Raw genomic sequence first — 15,970 nt, 5'->3', positions numbered from 1 at the left:
GATAGGCTGAGGTGCTTGGACCGTCTCCCCGGAGCGCTGAGAGGCAAAGAAGGGCCATGACCAGGAGCGGGGCAAGGGCAGCACTGGTGTTATGTGGGGGACTAACTGGAGGAGAGAGATTGGAGGCTGGGAAGCCTGGGAAGAGGCTGGGGTGAGGGTCCAGGCAGGAGAGGCCTAGGTCTGAGCTGGGACCAGGGCCTCTGTAGCATTTTAGGGCTACAGCCTAATGCCCCTCTTACCTGCCACCTTATCTATTTCTAGCCAGAGATAGAACAAAGACAAATATCTTTTATTTCAGTTCATTTTAGAGAAACCACCAGCCTCTCCTCCTCCACTCTTGCAAGCACAGAGTCACCAAGATTCAGAAGGCACTGACAGGAGGGGCATTGCCACCATCAACTGCTGCAGAAAGAGGACAAGAGTGAAGACTCAAGGCCTAGGAGTCTCAGCCCCCGGCCCCCCACCTCAGACCTGGGACTCTGGACCCCATCCCTTCCCAGTACCACCCCTCCCTTCCCTAGACCCCCCCAGGTACCTTCCTCTTCCGGTGGAAGGCAGCCTTGCTCTCATCAGCGTTGATCCGCAGGGAGATACAGGCATCCAGGTGGTACAGCTGCTGGGGGCCCCCCATCACCAGGCGGTTCTCCCCAAGCTCCAGTGACAGCCCCATGGCTCCATCCTGGGGATGTGGTAGAATCAGCCCCCCACTCCCAGCACCAGGAGAACGATAACATGGACTAGGCAGAGCGGCCTCCAGTATTGGGATACTATATTTCAAAAGGTTTAGTCTCCCAGGAAGAAGGTGGGAGATGTGCAGGTCTCCATCAGGGCTTCAGAAACCCAGGTGGCATGGTGGTTAAGAACTATGGCTGCTAACCAAAAGGTCAGCAGTTCGAATCCACCAGGTGCTCCTTGGAAACTCTATGGGGCAGTTCTACTGTGTCCTACAGGGTCGCTATGAGTTGGAATCAACTTGACGGCAGGGGTTTTTTTTTTTTTTCTTGGTTTATCAGGGCTTCAAACCGATTCAAACCAGTTCAGTCATGGCTGACAAGGTGAAACATGAACAGATGCAAAGTTTTACAATTTGTCAGATTCAGCAGGGTACCAGGAGCTGGAAAAATTACAGGACTAAGCCCTGGGAGACTTAGAAAAGGCATAGTGGGCCTTTTCAGGAGGCTGATGGGTGAGACTGGATTATTGGCAGGATTACAAGAGAGCATATTCACCGTAGCTTTAAAAATTCGGGTCTGTTTCAGTGAGGTTTCCTTGACTTCCTTGGCTATGACTGAATCGGGAAGAACAGGTTTGAAGCCCCGGTCTCCAAGGCATCAACAGGTGTGGTCAGCACCAAGAAGTGTGCTCCTGGGGCAGAGGAGGCAGTGGGCTCACCGGGCTCACACAGTGTTATGAACTGTATTGTGTCCCCCAAAAATATGTATTGCAAACCCTAACCCCTATACCTGTGGTTATAATCTCATTTGGGAATGGGGTTTCTTTGTTATGTTAATAAGGCAGTATTAGTGTAGGGTGTGTCTTAAGTCAGTCTCTTTCGAGATATAAAAGAGCAGATTGAGCAAGCAAGCAAGCAACCAAGCAGAGATGGGGCAGACAGATGCCAGGCCACATGAAGATGGCCAAGAAACAGAGGAGCAGAAGCTGAAAAGAGACAAGGACCTTCCTCCAGACTCAACAGCACCTAACAACAACACAACAGGTAACTAAGACACACACTGAAGAAGCTGCAGAGCCCAGGTCCAGTGAAAGCCCCCCACACTCCCCCTCTGAGACCCCCAACCCCCAGACCCCATTCTCCTGCTCTGCTCGTGTGTGTACTCGCCAGCTTGGGGAGGTCAATTTCAGCCAAGAGGAGGTCAGGGGCTTCCAGCCAAAGGTTCAGGTGAGGCTTCTCTGGGCTGGGGAGGAGCAAGACCCAGAGTTGAGGAGAGCCGCCAGATCTTTGCCAGGGCTATTCCCTCTGCCTGGCATACTGTTGTTCCCTGCCTTCCTCCCTCCTTCCCATCATGCTGCCTCTGGAAGCCTCCCAGAGCCCCAGGTAGTTCCCAGGACGCAGTGTGGGAAGGGAGGATGAGGGAGGGATTCAGAAGCGCCTTGGGCAGACAGGATAGAGCACCCATTGCCGGCCCACCCTGTCTCAGCTGCCCGGTAGCCCGGCGTGGGCAGATTCCCTAGCTCCTGGATCCGCGGACGTTGCTGGGAGCGGATGTTCTGCTGGGAAATGGAGCCCAGGAAAGGCCGATTCTTCAATATGCGCCATTCTGGGAAAGTCAGGGTCAAAGGTCGCCTTGTCAGGGTTCCCTCTGCTCCCTCTGGGGTGCCTTCCCCGGAGGCCAGGGGTCTGACCATACCCTGTAAGCCCACCCACCTTGGCCCTGCCCATATAAGGGTTTTCCCCACTCAAATCCACTTCCTAGACTCCGCCCCTCCCTGACGGCCCAGGCCCTGCCCCCTTCTGACCTCCAGGCCTGACTCAACCTCCCAGCGCAACACAGGAAGCCCCGCCCCTTCCGAAAGGCTGGAGGCACTAAACCCACCCTCTGAAGGGTTGCCCCCAACCCGCTCCTGGCTCTACCTCCTCTCCCAGGCCCGCCCCTCACCGGGATTCAGCTGAAGGCTGTATTTGTCCTCAAGGCCCTCCCTGGCAATGGTGACCACAAGCTCCCGCAAGAAGTCACTGTTCTAGGAGAGAGAAAGAGAGGGAGGGAGGGGAGATAGAAGGGGGCTAGGGAGTGGAAGGAGAGGCTCCGTCCCCCCGCAGCCCCGCCCCCAACCTGCATCCTCCGGTAGAAGTCGCTGTTGACAGCCACATCGTAGGCGGTGCAGCCCTGGCCTTCTGCGGGGAGAGAAACGGGGTGAGACCGCCAGCACTCCGTGGGAAGCCAGACACAGAAAATAAAAACCTTCAGGGTCAGCAACCACAGGAAACAGAGAGAGGCAGAGCCGATAAAAAAGCGAGGGTTCAAGACAGATCCTCCCACTCCAGCCTGGACTCTCATCCCAAGTCACCTTCCCAGCTGTCTCTCCTGCTCTGGTCTGTCCCCACTATCTGCCCGGAGCTGACCCCGCCCCTGCCCTGCTCACAGATCTCCCATGGCTTTCTAGCGCCCCCAGGTAAGGTCCAAGTCCTCGGCCTGGCCCCTGCCGCCCTTTAGTGAGAAGCCCGTTTCTCCTTTACCGACCCGTCCCTTTAAATTTCTTCCAATCACTCTGATTACTGGCTGATCCAATCCAATCACTCTTTCGGGCCTCTGGGCCCCTCTGCTTGGAACTCTCTTCTGTCTTTGCCAGATTAACTCCTCCATATCTTTCAAACCTTACATTCGGCACCTCCTCCTCCAGGAAGCTTCCCTGCCGTCTCGGTGCAAGTGGACAATCTCCTCTGGGCTGTGCCAGACACCCCTCCAGTGTAGCACATATCACACCAGATTGAAATTGCCTGTCCCCTTCGCCCCTACCCAAGACTGGGAGTTTCTCAAGGGCAGGAACGGGGTCTGATAAGTTTCTGCTCCCCAGGGCGCTGCACAAAGCTTGGTCCCCAGGAGACAAGAGACACATGTGAATTGAAAAAAAGAGACAGAGACAGAAATGCAACAGGGACAGAGGTGAGACAATGGCAGAGCTGGAGGCTGAAGAGAAGAGGCAGTGGAAAAAGCAAAGATGAATGAGCGAGGGCTGGGCCTGGACTACAGCCAGGAGATCCACTAATGAGCACAGAGCCCCCTGCCAGCCCTCTCCAGCCTGGGGTGGGGCAGGGACAGTGCCAGCCTGGACAGGGGCAGGGTGCCCAGGAGGCTACGGAAATGCCACAGGGAAAAAGATCAGAGTGGGGGATAGACTCCTGGATCTGAGGGAGGAGGGGGCTTGGGGTCGAGACTCCTGGGTCTGAGGGAGGAAGGGGCTGCAGACCCCGGACTCCTAGGGAAGGAGGGGACAGGGGCCTGGACTCCTAGGTCTGATGGAAGAGGGTCTTGCAGCGCTAGACTCCTGAGTCTGGGCAAGGAGATAGGGGACTAAATTTCTGGGTCCTACGGAAGGAGGGGACAGGGGCCTAGACTCCTGGGTCCTGGGAAAGGAGGGGGCCTGGACTCCTGGGTCCTCTGAGCGCACTGACTTGCATCCAGTTCGGCATGAGGCTCCCCCAGACTCATGGGGATGCGGAACCCAGCTTGGTCCTCCTCCAGCATTTGCAGCAGCTCATCCTCAGTCACATCAGCGGGAGGAGGGATGGAGGGCGAGTGGCAGATGTTGATGAAAACCTTCCCTTCCGCTGAGTTGGTCTTTATGCAGAAACCTGGCGGGAGTAGCTTTGTCCTGTTCATCTGTCTCAGAACAGGTCTCAGTCTCCTTTCCAGTCTCTGCCCTCCCTCTTTGCTCTGTCCCCCCTCTTTGGGTCTTGGTTTCCCCTCCTGCTGGGTCTCACCCCCACACCCAGGTCTTTATCCCCTTAATCTGTCCCTTCCCTCCTCTCCTCGGATCTCTGGTCACCTCCACCCCCACTTAGTATGCCTCTTTCCTCCTTCCTTTCTACATACCCTGCCCCTTCTGAGTCACCATCTTTCTCTCTCTGGGACTCTAGCCCTCTCTCTTTGGGTTTCTGTCTTTCTCACCAGGCTGAGGTTGGATCTGTGTAGATTCTGGTCTGGTTGTCTGGGCTTGCTGGAGCTCCTTGGAGGCCTGTGTGAAGGAAACAACCTTCAGGCTTGGAGTCAGTGCCCTCAGAACCCTCACCTGCCCCTCAAATGTTTATTTAGCAACTGTTATGTATGAAAGCTGTGGATACCATGGAGAATAAGACATGCTAGGTGCCCTTACTCCTTTGAGGACCCAGAAGAACCCTAACATTAACGCCACTCCCATTTCTGCCAGAGCCTGGCAAACTTGGGACGGGCCAAAAAAAAAAAAAAGCCTGTTGCCATGGAGTCGATTCTGACTCATAGCAACCCTACAGGACACAATAGAATTGCCCTATAGGGTTTCCTTCTGTAAAGGCTGTAAATCTTTACAGAAGCTGACTGCCACATCTCTCTCCCGTGGAACTACTGGTGGGTTTGAACTGCCAACCTTTCAGTTAGCAGCTGAGCGCTTAACCACTGCGCCACTAAAACAAAAAACTAAACCTGTTGCCGTCAAATTGATTCCGACTCATAGCGACCCTACAGGACAGAATAGAACTGCACCATAGTTTTCCAAACAGCAGCTGTTGGATTCGAACTGGCGACTTTTGGGTTAGCAGCCAAGCTCTTAACCACTGGGCAAACAGGGCTTAGCACAACTTGGGGCCAAATGACTACAATTCCCGTAAGTGCTGTTGCCACCTCAGTGCATTCTGGGAATTGTAGTGCTGTCTCAGCACAAACCATTCCCGAACATCAAGGCACCCAGGAGTCTGGTCAGTCCGCACCTGCAGCAGCAGCTCCTCGAAGCGCGCCGTCTCAGGGCCTATCGTCTCTGCCTCGCTTAGCTCGGGCACCAGCAGCTTCGAGTCCGCCATGTTCCTGAGAAGCAGACCTAGGCGTCTGACGTGGAAGAACCTTCCCCGGGCCCCACTGCCAACTCCTTAACCGTCTCCCGACACCTACAATTCTGTCCGAAAACCTGAGAATCTGGCCTGAGACTACAATTTCATTCCAGACCAGAGATCGTCCTTAAATCCGTCAGGAACCAATATCTCTGGACGTACTCCTGGCCTTAAGTGTTAAATGTATACGCGAATGCCATATTTCCGGTTTCTGTGTAACCATGGTACTGGAGGATGCCACACTTCCGGCCGCGCTGCAACAGCAGTCTATTACCGACCAACCATGTTTAAAGCCTGAAGCCACACGTCCCGCTTCGACCAATCAAAAATGGAACTTGAGGCTACCCTTCCGGCCGAGTTCGTAAATGAGCATACCGCAAAATGCCACACTTCCTCTCTCTAAAAAAGCCACACTTCCTGTTCTTCCTGGCAACGACTTCCGGCCAGGGTTTGTACAGTCAGGATAGCTACGGGGAACTGTCGCTTCTTCCCATAGCTAGATTCGGTTCCCTACGAAACGTATTTCGGACTAAAGGTTGCACTTCTTGGCAACAATATAAGCAGGGTGGCAAGAAGACACACAAATACGACCACTCTTCTAAATCTGGAACCTTCCTATTTGCATAAAAAAAAAATTGCCGTCGAGTCGATTCCCACTTATAGTGGCCCTATAAGGCAGGGTAGGGCCACCTCATCCGGCTTCCAGGTAGCGCCTAGTGGATTAGAACTGCAGACCTCTTGGGGTAGCAGCTGTAGCTCTTAACCACCACGCCACCACAGCTTCCAACCCTAACTGGCAGGCGACCCACAATTCAGAACTCCTGCACCCACTCCCGCCCCCGCCCCCGCCCCCCCCCTTAAAAAGTACGCATGCTCTACTCTACAGTCCCAGCGAACCCGTACAGGCGGCGCCCACAGCTCCTAAGGCGGGGAAATGGGCGGGATCCGCGCTATCTATTCCGTCGATCCAACCCCTTCGTAGTCTTGCCCCTTTGGGTGGAGGGGGTGGTTCCGCCTTTCGGACCTCAAGGTTTCCCTAGGCAGACTGCCCCGCAGTCCTTTGTGGAAAGTGGTCTGGGCGAGTGATGGCTGCGACGCGCGCAAGGCCCCAAACCCGAGAGATCTTTACCACGATGGAGTACGGACCGGTGCCTGAAAGCCATGCATGCGCACTGGTGAGGGACTGCCCGGGCTGGCGCTGCCCACCCCCATCCCCCGTTTCCCCGGACCCGTTTTCCTCGCGGACTCCCGTGACCCACCGCGGCAGTTCGGCCCCTCTCGGATCCCGTGATTCCCGCCACCCCTTAGGACCCACCCCTGGAGGACCGTTCCCGTGAGCCTTCGCGGCTGCTCGTCTTAACCCGTTAGTCTATTCCCATGATCCCTAGTACTTCTGGTGCCCACGATCCTAAGTGGGTCTCCCTGTGGGGCCTCTGGACTCCCCGAGGAGTTTTCCCGACTCCTCACGGGTTCCTCAGAACCTCCGTTGGTTCCTCGAGACTCCTCGGAATTTCTGTGAAGCTCCCGTTATCCCCTCAGAACCCTCGTCCTACCCATGATTCCTCAGAATATAATTTCCATGATCCCCCGGGGCACTTTAGAATTCCTGTGGGGGTAATCACTGGAGACCCTCAGGACTTCCTTGGAGCTCCCGCGATTCCACAGAGCCCCTCAGTACTTGTGGGGCCGCTATAATCTCGGCGGAATCCTCAGAATCCTAGAATATATCAAAACTTTATGTAATTTACCTATGGCTCCCCCAGAATACCCCCGTGGAACGCCTCAGGAATACCCCTCAGGAACCCTCAGAACGTCTCTTGGGACTCCCATGATGCTTCAGTGTCTCTTAAATTTCTCATGACTCTCATGTGATCCCCCGGGGTTCCTCATAATGTCCCTGGAACTCCTGTAATCTTCCGGGGTCCCCCCCACCAGCCCATCGGGGTTTCTGTAAATAAATAGGGTGCCTTGAATTTTCTGTAATTCCCTAAAGTTCCTCAGAATGGTTAGCAGCTGAGCGTGTTAATTGTTTGCACCACCCAGGTACTCCTAATATGATAATAGCTTACATTTATGGGGCGCTTTCTCTGTGTCAGGCTGTGTGCTCAAAATTCGCCATGGAGCTTTGGTGATGCCTCAGAGACTTCCAGAACCCACACATGAGAAACTTGGGCATCTCTTGAGGAGGAGAGGAGCCAGGGGAAAGTTGTGAGCAGGAGAAGGATGGGGCCAGCTCTGGGTGTCAGAAAGAAGCCCCTGGGGCCACGTGGGAAACAGACTGGAGGAATAGAGGCAGGAGAGGAGGCTAGAGCAATGGTCCAAGTAGGAGAGGGTGAAACGGGAGCCTGGACCCAGCTGTGGACGCTATGGACACGGAGAGGAGGAGGGGATGAGGCAGAGATACAGGAGACAGGATTTGGGAAGAGGACAGTTCTTGGGGTCTCACCCTGTGACTGGGTGGGTGTTTCCCAGATGGTGAATCCAAGAGGAACAGGTTTGCAGGGAAAGATGCTGAGCTCAGTTGTGAAATAGTGAGAGTATGAGGGGCCTGGCGACAGTCACTGGCCACATGCAGGAATCAAATGATACTGGGGTCTGTGCCTCAGGCCAGTGTTTGAGCTAGGCACAAAGACCTGGGAGTCGCCAGTGTAAAAGGATAATTGAGCTATGGATGTGTAAGATTATCTAGAAATATAATGTAGACTCAGACGATCTGGGGACAGAATACAAAGACTCTCCACACTAGGAGGCTGGTTGTTATTGTTGTTGGGTGCCATCAAGTTGGTTCCTACTCATAGCAACCCTACGTACAACAGAATGAAACACTGCCCAGTCCTGCACCATCGTCATAATCGTTGTTATGCTTGAGCCCATTGTTGCAGCCACTGTGTCAGTCCATCTCCTTGAGAGTCTTACTGTCTTTAGCTGACCCTCTGCTTTACCCAGCATGATGTCCTTCTCTAGGGACTGGTCCCTCCTGATAACATATCCAAAGTACGTGAGACGAAGTCTTGCCATCCTCGCTTCCAAGGAGCACTCTGGCTGTACTTGTTCCAAGACAGATTTGTTCGTTCTTCTGACAGTCCATGCTGTATTCAGTATTCTTTGCCAACACCATAATTCAAAGGCATCAATTCTTCTTCAGGTCTTCCTTATTCATTGTCCAGCTTTCATATGCATATATGAGGCGATTGAAAGCACTAAGGCTTGGGTCAGGCACATCTTAGTCGTAAAAGTGACATCTTTGCTTTTTTAACACCTTAAAGAGATCTTTTGCAGTAGATTTGCCCAATGCGATGTGTCATTTGATTTCTTGACGGCTCCTTCCATGGGCGTTGATTGTGGATCCAAGTAAAATGAAATCCTTGACAACTTCAGTCTTTTCTCTATTGATCGTGATGTTGCTTATTGGTCCAGTTGTGAGGGTTTTTGTTTTCTTTATGTTGAGGTGTAATCCGTACTGAAAGCTATGGTCTTTGATCTTCATCAGTAAGTGCTTCAAGTCCTCTTCACTCTCAGCAAGCAAGGTTGTGTCATCTGCGTATCTCAGGTTGTTAATGAGTCTTCCTCCAATCCTGATGCCCCATTCTTCTTCATATAGTCCAGCTTCTCGGATTATTTGCTCAGCACGCAGATTGAATAAGTATAGTGAAAGGATACAACCCTAACGCACACCTTTCTTGACTTTAAACCACACAGTGTCCCCTTATTCTGTTAGAACAACTGCCTCTTGGTCTAAGTACAGGTTCTTCATGAGCACAGTTAAGTGTTCTGGAATTCCCATTCTTTGCAGTGTTACTCATAATTTGTTATGATCCACAAAGTCGAATGCCTTTGCATAGTTGATAAAATACAGGTAAACATCTTTCTGGTATTCTCTGCTTTCAGCCAAGATCCATCTGACATCAGCAAAGATAACCCCTTGTTCCACGTCCTCTTCTGAATCCAGCTTGAATTTCTGGCAGTTCCCTGTCACTGTACTGCTACAACCGTTTTGAATGATCTTCAGCAAAATTTTACTTGTGTGTGATATTAATGATATTGTTCGATAATTTCTGCATTCTGTTGGATCGCCTTTCTTTGGAATGGATACAAATACAAATACGGATCTCTTCCAGTCAGTTGGCTAGGTAGCTGTCTTCCACATTTCTCGGCATAGACGAGTGAGTGCTTCCAGTGCTGCTTCTGTTTGTTGAAACAACTCAGTTGGTATCCTGTCAATTCCTGGAGCCTTGTTTTTCACCAGTGCCTTTAGTGCAGCTTGGACTTCTTCCTTCAGTACCATCCATTCTTGATCATGTGCTACCTCCTGAAATGGTTGAACATCAACCAATTCCTTTTGGTACAGTGACTGTATGTATTTTTTCCATCTTCTTTTGATGCTTCCTGCATCATTTAATATTTTCCCTGTAGAATCCTTCAGTATTGCAACTCGAGGCTTGAATTTTTTTCTTCGTTTCTTTCAGCTTGAGAAATACTGAGCATGCTCTTCCCTTTTGGTTTTCTATCTTCAGGTCTTTGCACTTGTCATGATAATACTTTACTTAGTCTCCTCAAGCTGACCTTTGAAATCTTCTGTTCAACTCTTTTACTTCATCACTTCTTCCATTCACTTTAGCTATTCTACATTCAAGAGCAAGTTTCAGAGTCTCTTCTGACATCCATCTTGGTCTTTTCTTTCTTTCCTGTCTTTTTAATGACCTCTTGCTTTCTTCATGTGTAATGTCCTTGATGTCATTCCACAACTCGTCTGGTCTTCAGTCAGTAGTGTTCAATGCATCAAATGTACTCTTGAGATGGTCTCTAAATTCAGGTGGGAGGTTGGTTAGAGGTGCAATGTCCTATAAATAGAAACAATATGATTAAAAAAAAAAAGTTGTCTTCCAGTTGACCCTGACTCATGGCGACCCCATGTGTATCAGAGTAGAACTGCACTCCATAGTGTTTTCAGTGGCAGATCTTTCAAAAGTGGATCACCAGGCCTTTTTTTGGAGGTACCTCTGGGTGGACTTGAGCCTCCAACATTTCAGTTAGCAGCTAAGCATGTGTAAAAACAGCGTGTAGGCAGTATCTGACCTTCTCTTACCTTCACAAGGGGGAAGGAGGATCAAGATCAACAGCCCAGGGCTGATTCCTATGAGGAGGAGGGCAGAAGTACCTTCTCTCTCCACCATCTTTACCAATTCTGACACCAGCCATACCTCCCACAGCACCCTCTACTTCTCTGCTGGGTTTGTTAGTTCATGCAGTGGCCACACAGAACTCGCAGACAATATTCACGATTATGGGGTTTATTAGGGAAGTAACAGGTTACAGTTCAGGCTCGGGAACACTCAGGATACGGTTCTTCCATCAGGACAGTCTCTTCCCAGTCATACTCACAGGCATGCATGCCTCTCTCTGGCCCTAGGCGTCTGCCCAAATGCATTCAACTTTCTCTCTCTCTGGGCCTGGAAGCCTGCCATGGCATCTCCTGCTGCCATGTCTGTGCTACCTTCAGTGTTACAACTCCCTCTCTCGCTGTCTCCTGGTTCTAGGAGCTTCTCATCCCTGGGATCCTGGGTCCAAAGGATATGCTCTCTGCTCCTGGCTGTTCTTCCTTGGTGGTGGTGGGATCCTCTCTCTGCTGCTTCTGGGATGGCTCACAAAAACTGACCAGTCCCTTTGATGGGCCACAGTTACCATGATGGGCCACAGTTACCATATCTGCACAGTCCCGCCCAATCACCTGGATGGAAGTCACAAGAACATGGCTAGAAAGGCCACACAAAAGCAGTCCATTATACCACAGGCCACCCCCTGGCTTTTCTAGCCATGATTCTTTCATACTTGGATGATAACGTCCCCCTCCCAATCATTTCACCAGTCCGAAACAGTCATTAACAATTAGTCCTTCAATAGGGCAAAGAGTCCTCAGGGTGAGGTTACTCAAGTACCAGCCATTCAGGTCTGCTGCAGGTATCCAGATGATCTCGTCAGGTTCTCCAGTTCATCTCATTTTCACCCTTTCTGGTGTCTGATAAAATTCAACTGAAAGAAGATTTTGCCCTTGCTCTGAGCTTCACGAGGTATTAGCATAGCAAAACCTTCAAGTGACTTTAGGTTCGGCCACTGTCTCCAGTCCAGCAGTGCCTTTCCCTTAGTCCACTCTTTCGATACTTACAGCCTCTACAATTACAGTTTTATAATCACAATTAACCCTGTTTACAATCAACACTCACAACTGAGTCATATAATCCTATCAACGTCTTCCCCCACCCTCTCTTCCCCAGACCCATCAGGGAAAGAGGAGTCTGTCTGTTAGTGGGGATCCTCCCTTGTCCCCCTCATGTTGAGTGTGAGCACACCCATAAAAGCTTGTAAACTAGCCACTACATGCCTTTATCTCCCCACCCCACCCAACCCCCCGTTTTAGATAGTGTTTACATTGCTTGTCCCTGTCAAACTAGTACCCTGAGGAGACAAGCATGTTCCTTGATCTCGAAGAATCTTCTCTTCCAGTTGGAACTTTGAGCATCTGCATCCATAAGCAAAGTCCAGTCAAGGGCAAACCATCAAATTGCAGCAGTCTACACCAGCTCACGGTGTCAAACATCTTTCTCTCCATTCGGTCGGGTTTTGGTCAGCTGATCCCTAGCCATACAAGCTAAGTCACAATGCTTGAGAGTTCAGATACACCTCCCGGTACTTCAGACAGCCCCGTCATACTCTCATCCCTAGTCCCCTTGGGCTAGGTCGTTGGGTTCCACCCATAAACACAGGAGTCCGTACAACCTCTTTTGATCCTGACGAGCCAGCCCTTCCTCTCTGTCTTTCATCCCTAGACTCCATGGCCTAGGTCAACGGGTGCCAATGGAACATGTCCAAACTTAGCCCATCTCTTCATTGCTGCACTTCCCCCGCTTCCACTCATGAGTGGACCCAAGTATTCACCACAAGCAAGCACACCAAGCTGTCTACTCGCCGGCTCCCTTTAACTTCCGGTCCTGGGAAGGGGCTCCTTCTGATTGGCAAGGACTTTTCCGGCCTCAATGCTGTCTAACAGCAAACCCCTTGCTTGAAATTCAAAAAGCAAAACAGTCACTTTTTTTCTGTGAGTCCTTCCTTCGAATGCAAATCTTCTGTTCTCTCAGCTGTTCTAGGTGGTTCTGCATGTCTTCGAATGCAAATATGGGTGGGGCTCAGGTTTTCAATCTAAGCCCCCACTCTATACACAGAGCTACTGAATTCAAACAGCCTGTGTTTCTTTGGGCAAATCCTAATTCCCTTTTAGCATATCCAATCAAGTATTGGCTGAATGCAGAGTTACATGCTCTGTAATCTGTAATACCCCGTATTCATTTCTGTCATATGTTTAGGTCTGCTTTACAACACTAGGTAGGAGAAACATTCAGTATTCATAGTACATTGAATTAAACACATAATCCTAGACACATAACTCTTTAAAACATTCTGGTTGCATCTTCTCATCTCAGCACCTTAACTATCTTCTCATTCCTATGCATATGGCCTTGGGCCCCTGGCTGGGTGGAACCAGTAGACCCTGGACCCCTGTCAATCATCCTGCTTATCTGGCCTGGCTTTTGCCCCAGGCCACTCCAGGTGGGGCTTTTCTCCCCTCAGCTGCAGCATAACCTTCCTTCAGCCATTACAGACAACAACAACCAAAGCAGCCATCCAAGAATCAAAAATTTCACTCCCCAAGCCCCTTCGTTCTTTCTCTTACAAAATTCTATGCTTCCATGAGTCTGGAGCCTTTGCAAAGAACCCACTCCTGACACCAACTGTAAAAAAACGATGTGGGGGCTCTTCCGGCAAAGTGGTGCTCTAGGCAGAAGCACCACGCTGTCCCTCCACAGCAAAGATCTGAAAAACTAAGCCAAACAGAGAAAACAGCAATCCTGAAACCCTAAAACATCAAATGAAGAGATAAAGAACTCAGCCAAGTACCAAATGGAGTGAGAAAACTGACAGAGAAGGGAGAGTGAGGAGAGATTCATGCAGAGGTCCCCTATCAGCTAACACAGCGCAGATCCACCATCTTGGACTCCTATCGGAGACCAGCAAATAGGGGGTACGAGAAAGCAGCTTCATGGAGCTTCCAGCAGGAGACAAAACAACCGGTAATTTGCAATATGCGCTTTCCCACCCCCCACCTTTCTTCACCCCCACTCGGCCTCCTCTGCTTCCCGCGGCCACAGTCTCTTGGCCGGGAAGCACTGGCTGCTTGGATTCCATCCACCCACACTGGCCAGCTCCCTGAGTGCCATTTGTTGGCTCCTGGTGTTACTTTTTTCCGCTTCTTTTGATTTCTTCCTTACCTCTCACCACCTCACCCTCCTTTTGCTCAAATACCTGGCTCCGTGTGCCATCTTTGCTTCTTCCTAAGGGGCTACAGAGCTCCGTTCAAGTGTGGAACTGCTTCCCGGTCTGGGCTGCCACGCTGGTGGGATCCTGGGGCTTTTGTTTGTTTGTTTGTTTTGAATGGTTTGTTTTCTTTTTCTTTTCTCGAGTTGGGAGCCCGTTCTGGCTGGGCAGTGCTACACGGCTTGGGACCTACCCCCTCAGCTTGCGCAGACGTGCAGAGGGATCCCTGAGAGCATTTCTTTCTTCACGGGCTTTTTTTTTTTTTTCCCCTGTTTTTGGGGGGCTTTTCTTGTTCTTTTTTTGTTTGTTTGTTTTATTTTCCCTCTTTTTCCCTTTTTGTCTTTCTTCATTACTCAGTTTTTCATCTCTCTATACCTTCCTTCTCTTCCTGTTCCCTAAATACCTGGCGCTGAATACCTCTACCCCTTCTAGCCAGGCTGTACTGCAACACCTGGGAACAACTTCCCCAGACCTTGTAGCCGCACCAGTGGGATCCCTGGGAGCTTTGCTGTTCTTTTTTCTTTCTAATTTTTATTTATTCATTCTTTTCTTTTTTTCTTCTTCTTCCCCTATTTGTTTTTCTCCATTTCATAGTCTCTGATCTCTCCACTCCAGCAGCAAGCTCCCCTAGACTCTTTTTTGTTTGTTTGTATGTTTTTGGCTCCTGTTCCTCTCTCCTCTCTCCCATATCCATCTTAGCTCCACACATAACAATCTCCCTCCTCCATCCTGCCTACTTGCACCGTGCGCTTAACATCACACCACCAAGCAGCGCAGGCACAGCCTACCGGAACCTGCCCTGCACTGATTACCGACCCGCCCTGGTGGCTGTAATAAGTGCCACAAACAACCCATCCCAGCAACTCCTCTTCAGCTAGACCTGCCCTGCTGTACCATATCTGAGCGACTGACCCTGCCAATTGGAGAAGGAGGCGAAAACTATCGTGCCCAGAGACGAGCAAACAACAAAGAACACGCAGGCCGCCTGCTCAGACATAGCCAAATTAAAAAACAAAAAGGATGAAACAAACAAATCTACAATCGTAAATGAGAAGAATAACTATTGAATGCCTCGAAGACAGCAGACAATATCAAAACATTTACAAAAACAGAATAGGATGGTTCTAATAGGTGTCCAAAATAAACACCAGATGACTTTCCAGTGGAAGAAAAGGCACTAGAACTACCTGATAGGGAATTCAAATCTCTAGTACTCAAATTATCTAAGAGCTGAAGCAAAAAGCAGACAAAAATGAGGAAAAAATAGACAAATTCATGGAAAAGGCAGACAAATTCATGGAAAATACAGACCAAAAAAATGGAAGAATTCAGGAAAATAATGCAGGAACAAAATGCCAAAATAAATCCACAACTAGAAATTACACAAAAACAACAATTAGAAATCCAAAAGAGAAAAAACAAGATTTCAGAAATGGACAGTGTCATAGAAGGGCTGACGAGCAGATTTGAAACGGTGGAAGACGGGATCAGTGGAATTGAAGACAAACACTTGGATACAACTCTGTTCGAGAAAAACTCAGAAAAAAGAACAAAGAAAAATGAAGACACCCTGAGAGTTATGTGGGATACAATCAAAAGCAAAAATCTGCGAGTGATCGGAGTTCCAGAATGGGGAGAAAACAGAAAACAGACAGAGGGTCATTGAAGAACTGCTGACAGAAAACTTCCCCAGTATCATGAAAGATGAAAAGCTGGCCATCCAAGAAGCTCAACGAACCCCATATAGGATAGACCCCAAAAGAAAATTACCAAGGCATGTCATAATCACACTTCCCAAAACCGCAGCTTGTGAAAAACAAGAAGTCACATACGGAGGAGAAACAATAAGACTAAGCTCAGATTATTCGGCAGAAACCATGCAGGCAAGATGGCAATGGGATGGCATATATAAAATCTTGAAAGAAAAAAATTGCCAGCCAAGAATAATGTATCCTGCAAAACTCTCGTTCAAATATAATGGTGAAATTAGGACATTTCCAGATAAACAGAAATTAAGGGAATATGTAAAAACCAAACCAAACTTACAAGAATTATTAAAGGGAG

General features: G+C 49.8%; 2 protein-coding genes across 3 annotated transcripts in view; one reads left to right on the top strand and one right to left on the bottom strand.

The window, feature by feature from the left end:
* Positions 1-269: 269 nt before the first annotated feature.
* Positions 270-6,813, bottom strand: PIH1D1 (PIH1 domain containing 1). The gene is made up of 10 exons (XM_004381653.2): positions 6,799-6,813; positions 5,423-5,516; positions 4,629-4,695; positions 4,133-4,312; positions 2,793-2,854; positions 2,619-2,700; positions 2,150-2,279; positions 1,841-1,916; positions 536-679; positions 270-402 (listed from the first exon to the last, which is right to left on the bottom strand). Exons 2-10 carry the CDS (start codon positions 5,510-5,512, stop codon positions 352-354), a joined length of 882 nt encoding a protein of 293 aa, XP_004381710.1. The 5' UTR covers positions 5,513-5,516; positions 6,799-6,813; the 3' UTR covers positions 270-351.
* ALDH16A1 (aldehyde dehydrogenase 16 family member A1) overlaps positions 6,515-15,970 on the top strand; it is a 31,860-nt gene continuing 22,404 nt past the window's right edge. For both annotated transcript variants that reach the window (XM_004381652.2, XM_004381651.2), the window contains exon 1: positions 6,515-6,714. In XM_004381652.2, the coding sequence (XP_004381709.1) occupies positions 6,625-6,714 (90 nt within the window). In that variant the 5' untranslated portion in view covers positions 6,515-6,624. The remainder of the gene's footprint in view (positions 6,715-15,970) is intronic.

This window comes from Trichechus manatus, unplaced genomic scaffold (genome assembly GCF_000243295.1).
Source record: "Trichechus manatus latirostris isolate Lorelei unplaced genomic scaffold, TriManLat1.0 scaffold00087, whole genome shotgun sequence".
NCBI classification, from domain to species: Eukaryota; Metazoa; Chordata; class Mammalia; order Sirenia; family Trichechidae; genus Trichechus; species Trichechus manatus.
The sequence above is the reverse complement of the archived record's forward strand: the minus strand, read 5'-3'. Positions and strand labels throughout refer to the sequence as shown.

Excerpts from the sequence above, each read along its gene's own strand:
- PIH1D1 (XM_004381653.2), bottom strand. The coding sequence starts at position 5,512 with ATGGCGGACTCGAAGCTGCTGGTGCCCGAGCTAAGCGAGGCAGAGACG. Across the intron at positions 2,855-4,132 it reads TCATGCCGAACTGGATGCAA|AAGGCCAGGGCTGCACCGCC; the intron begins GTCAGTGCGCTC and ends CTCTCCCCGCAG. Across the intron at positions 2,701-2,792 it reads ACTTCTACCGGAGGATGCAG|AACAGTGACTTCTTGCGGGA; the intron begins GTTGGGGGCGGG and ends TCTCTCTCCTAG.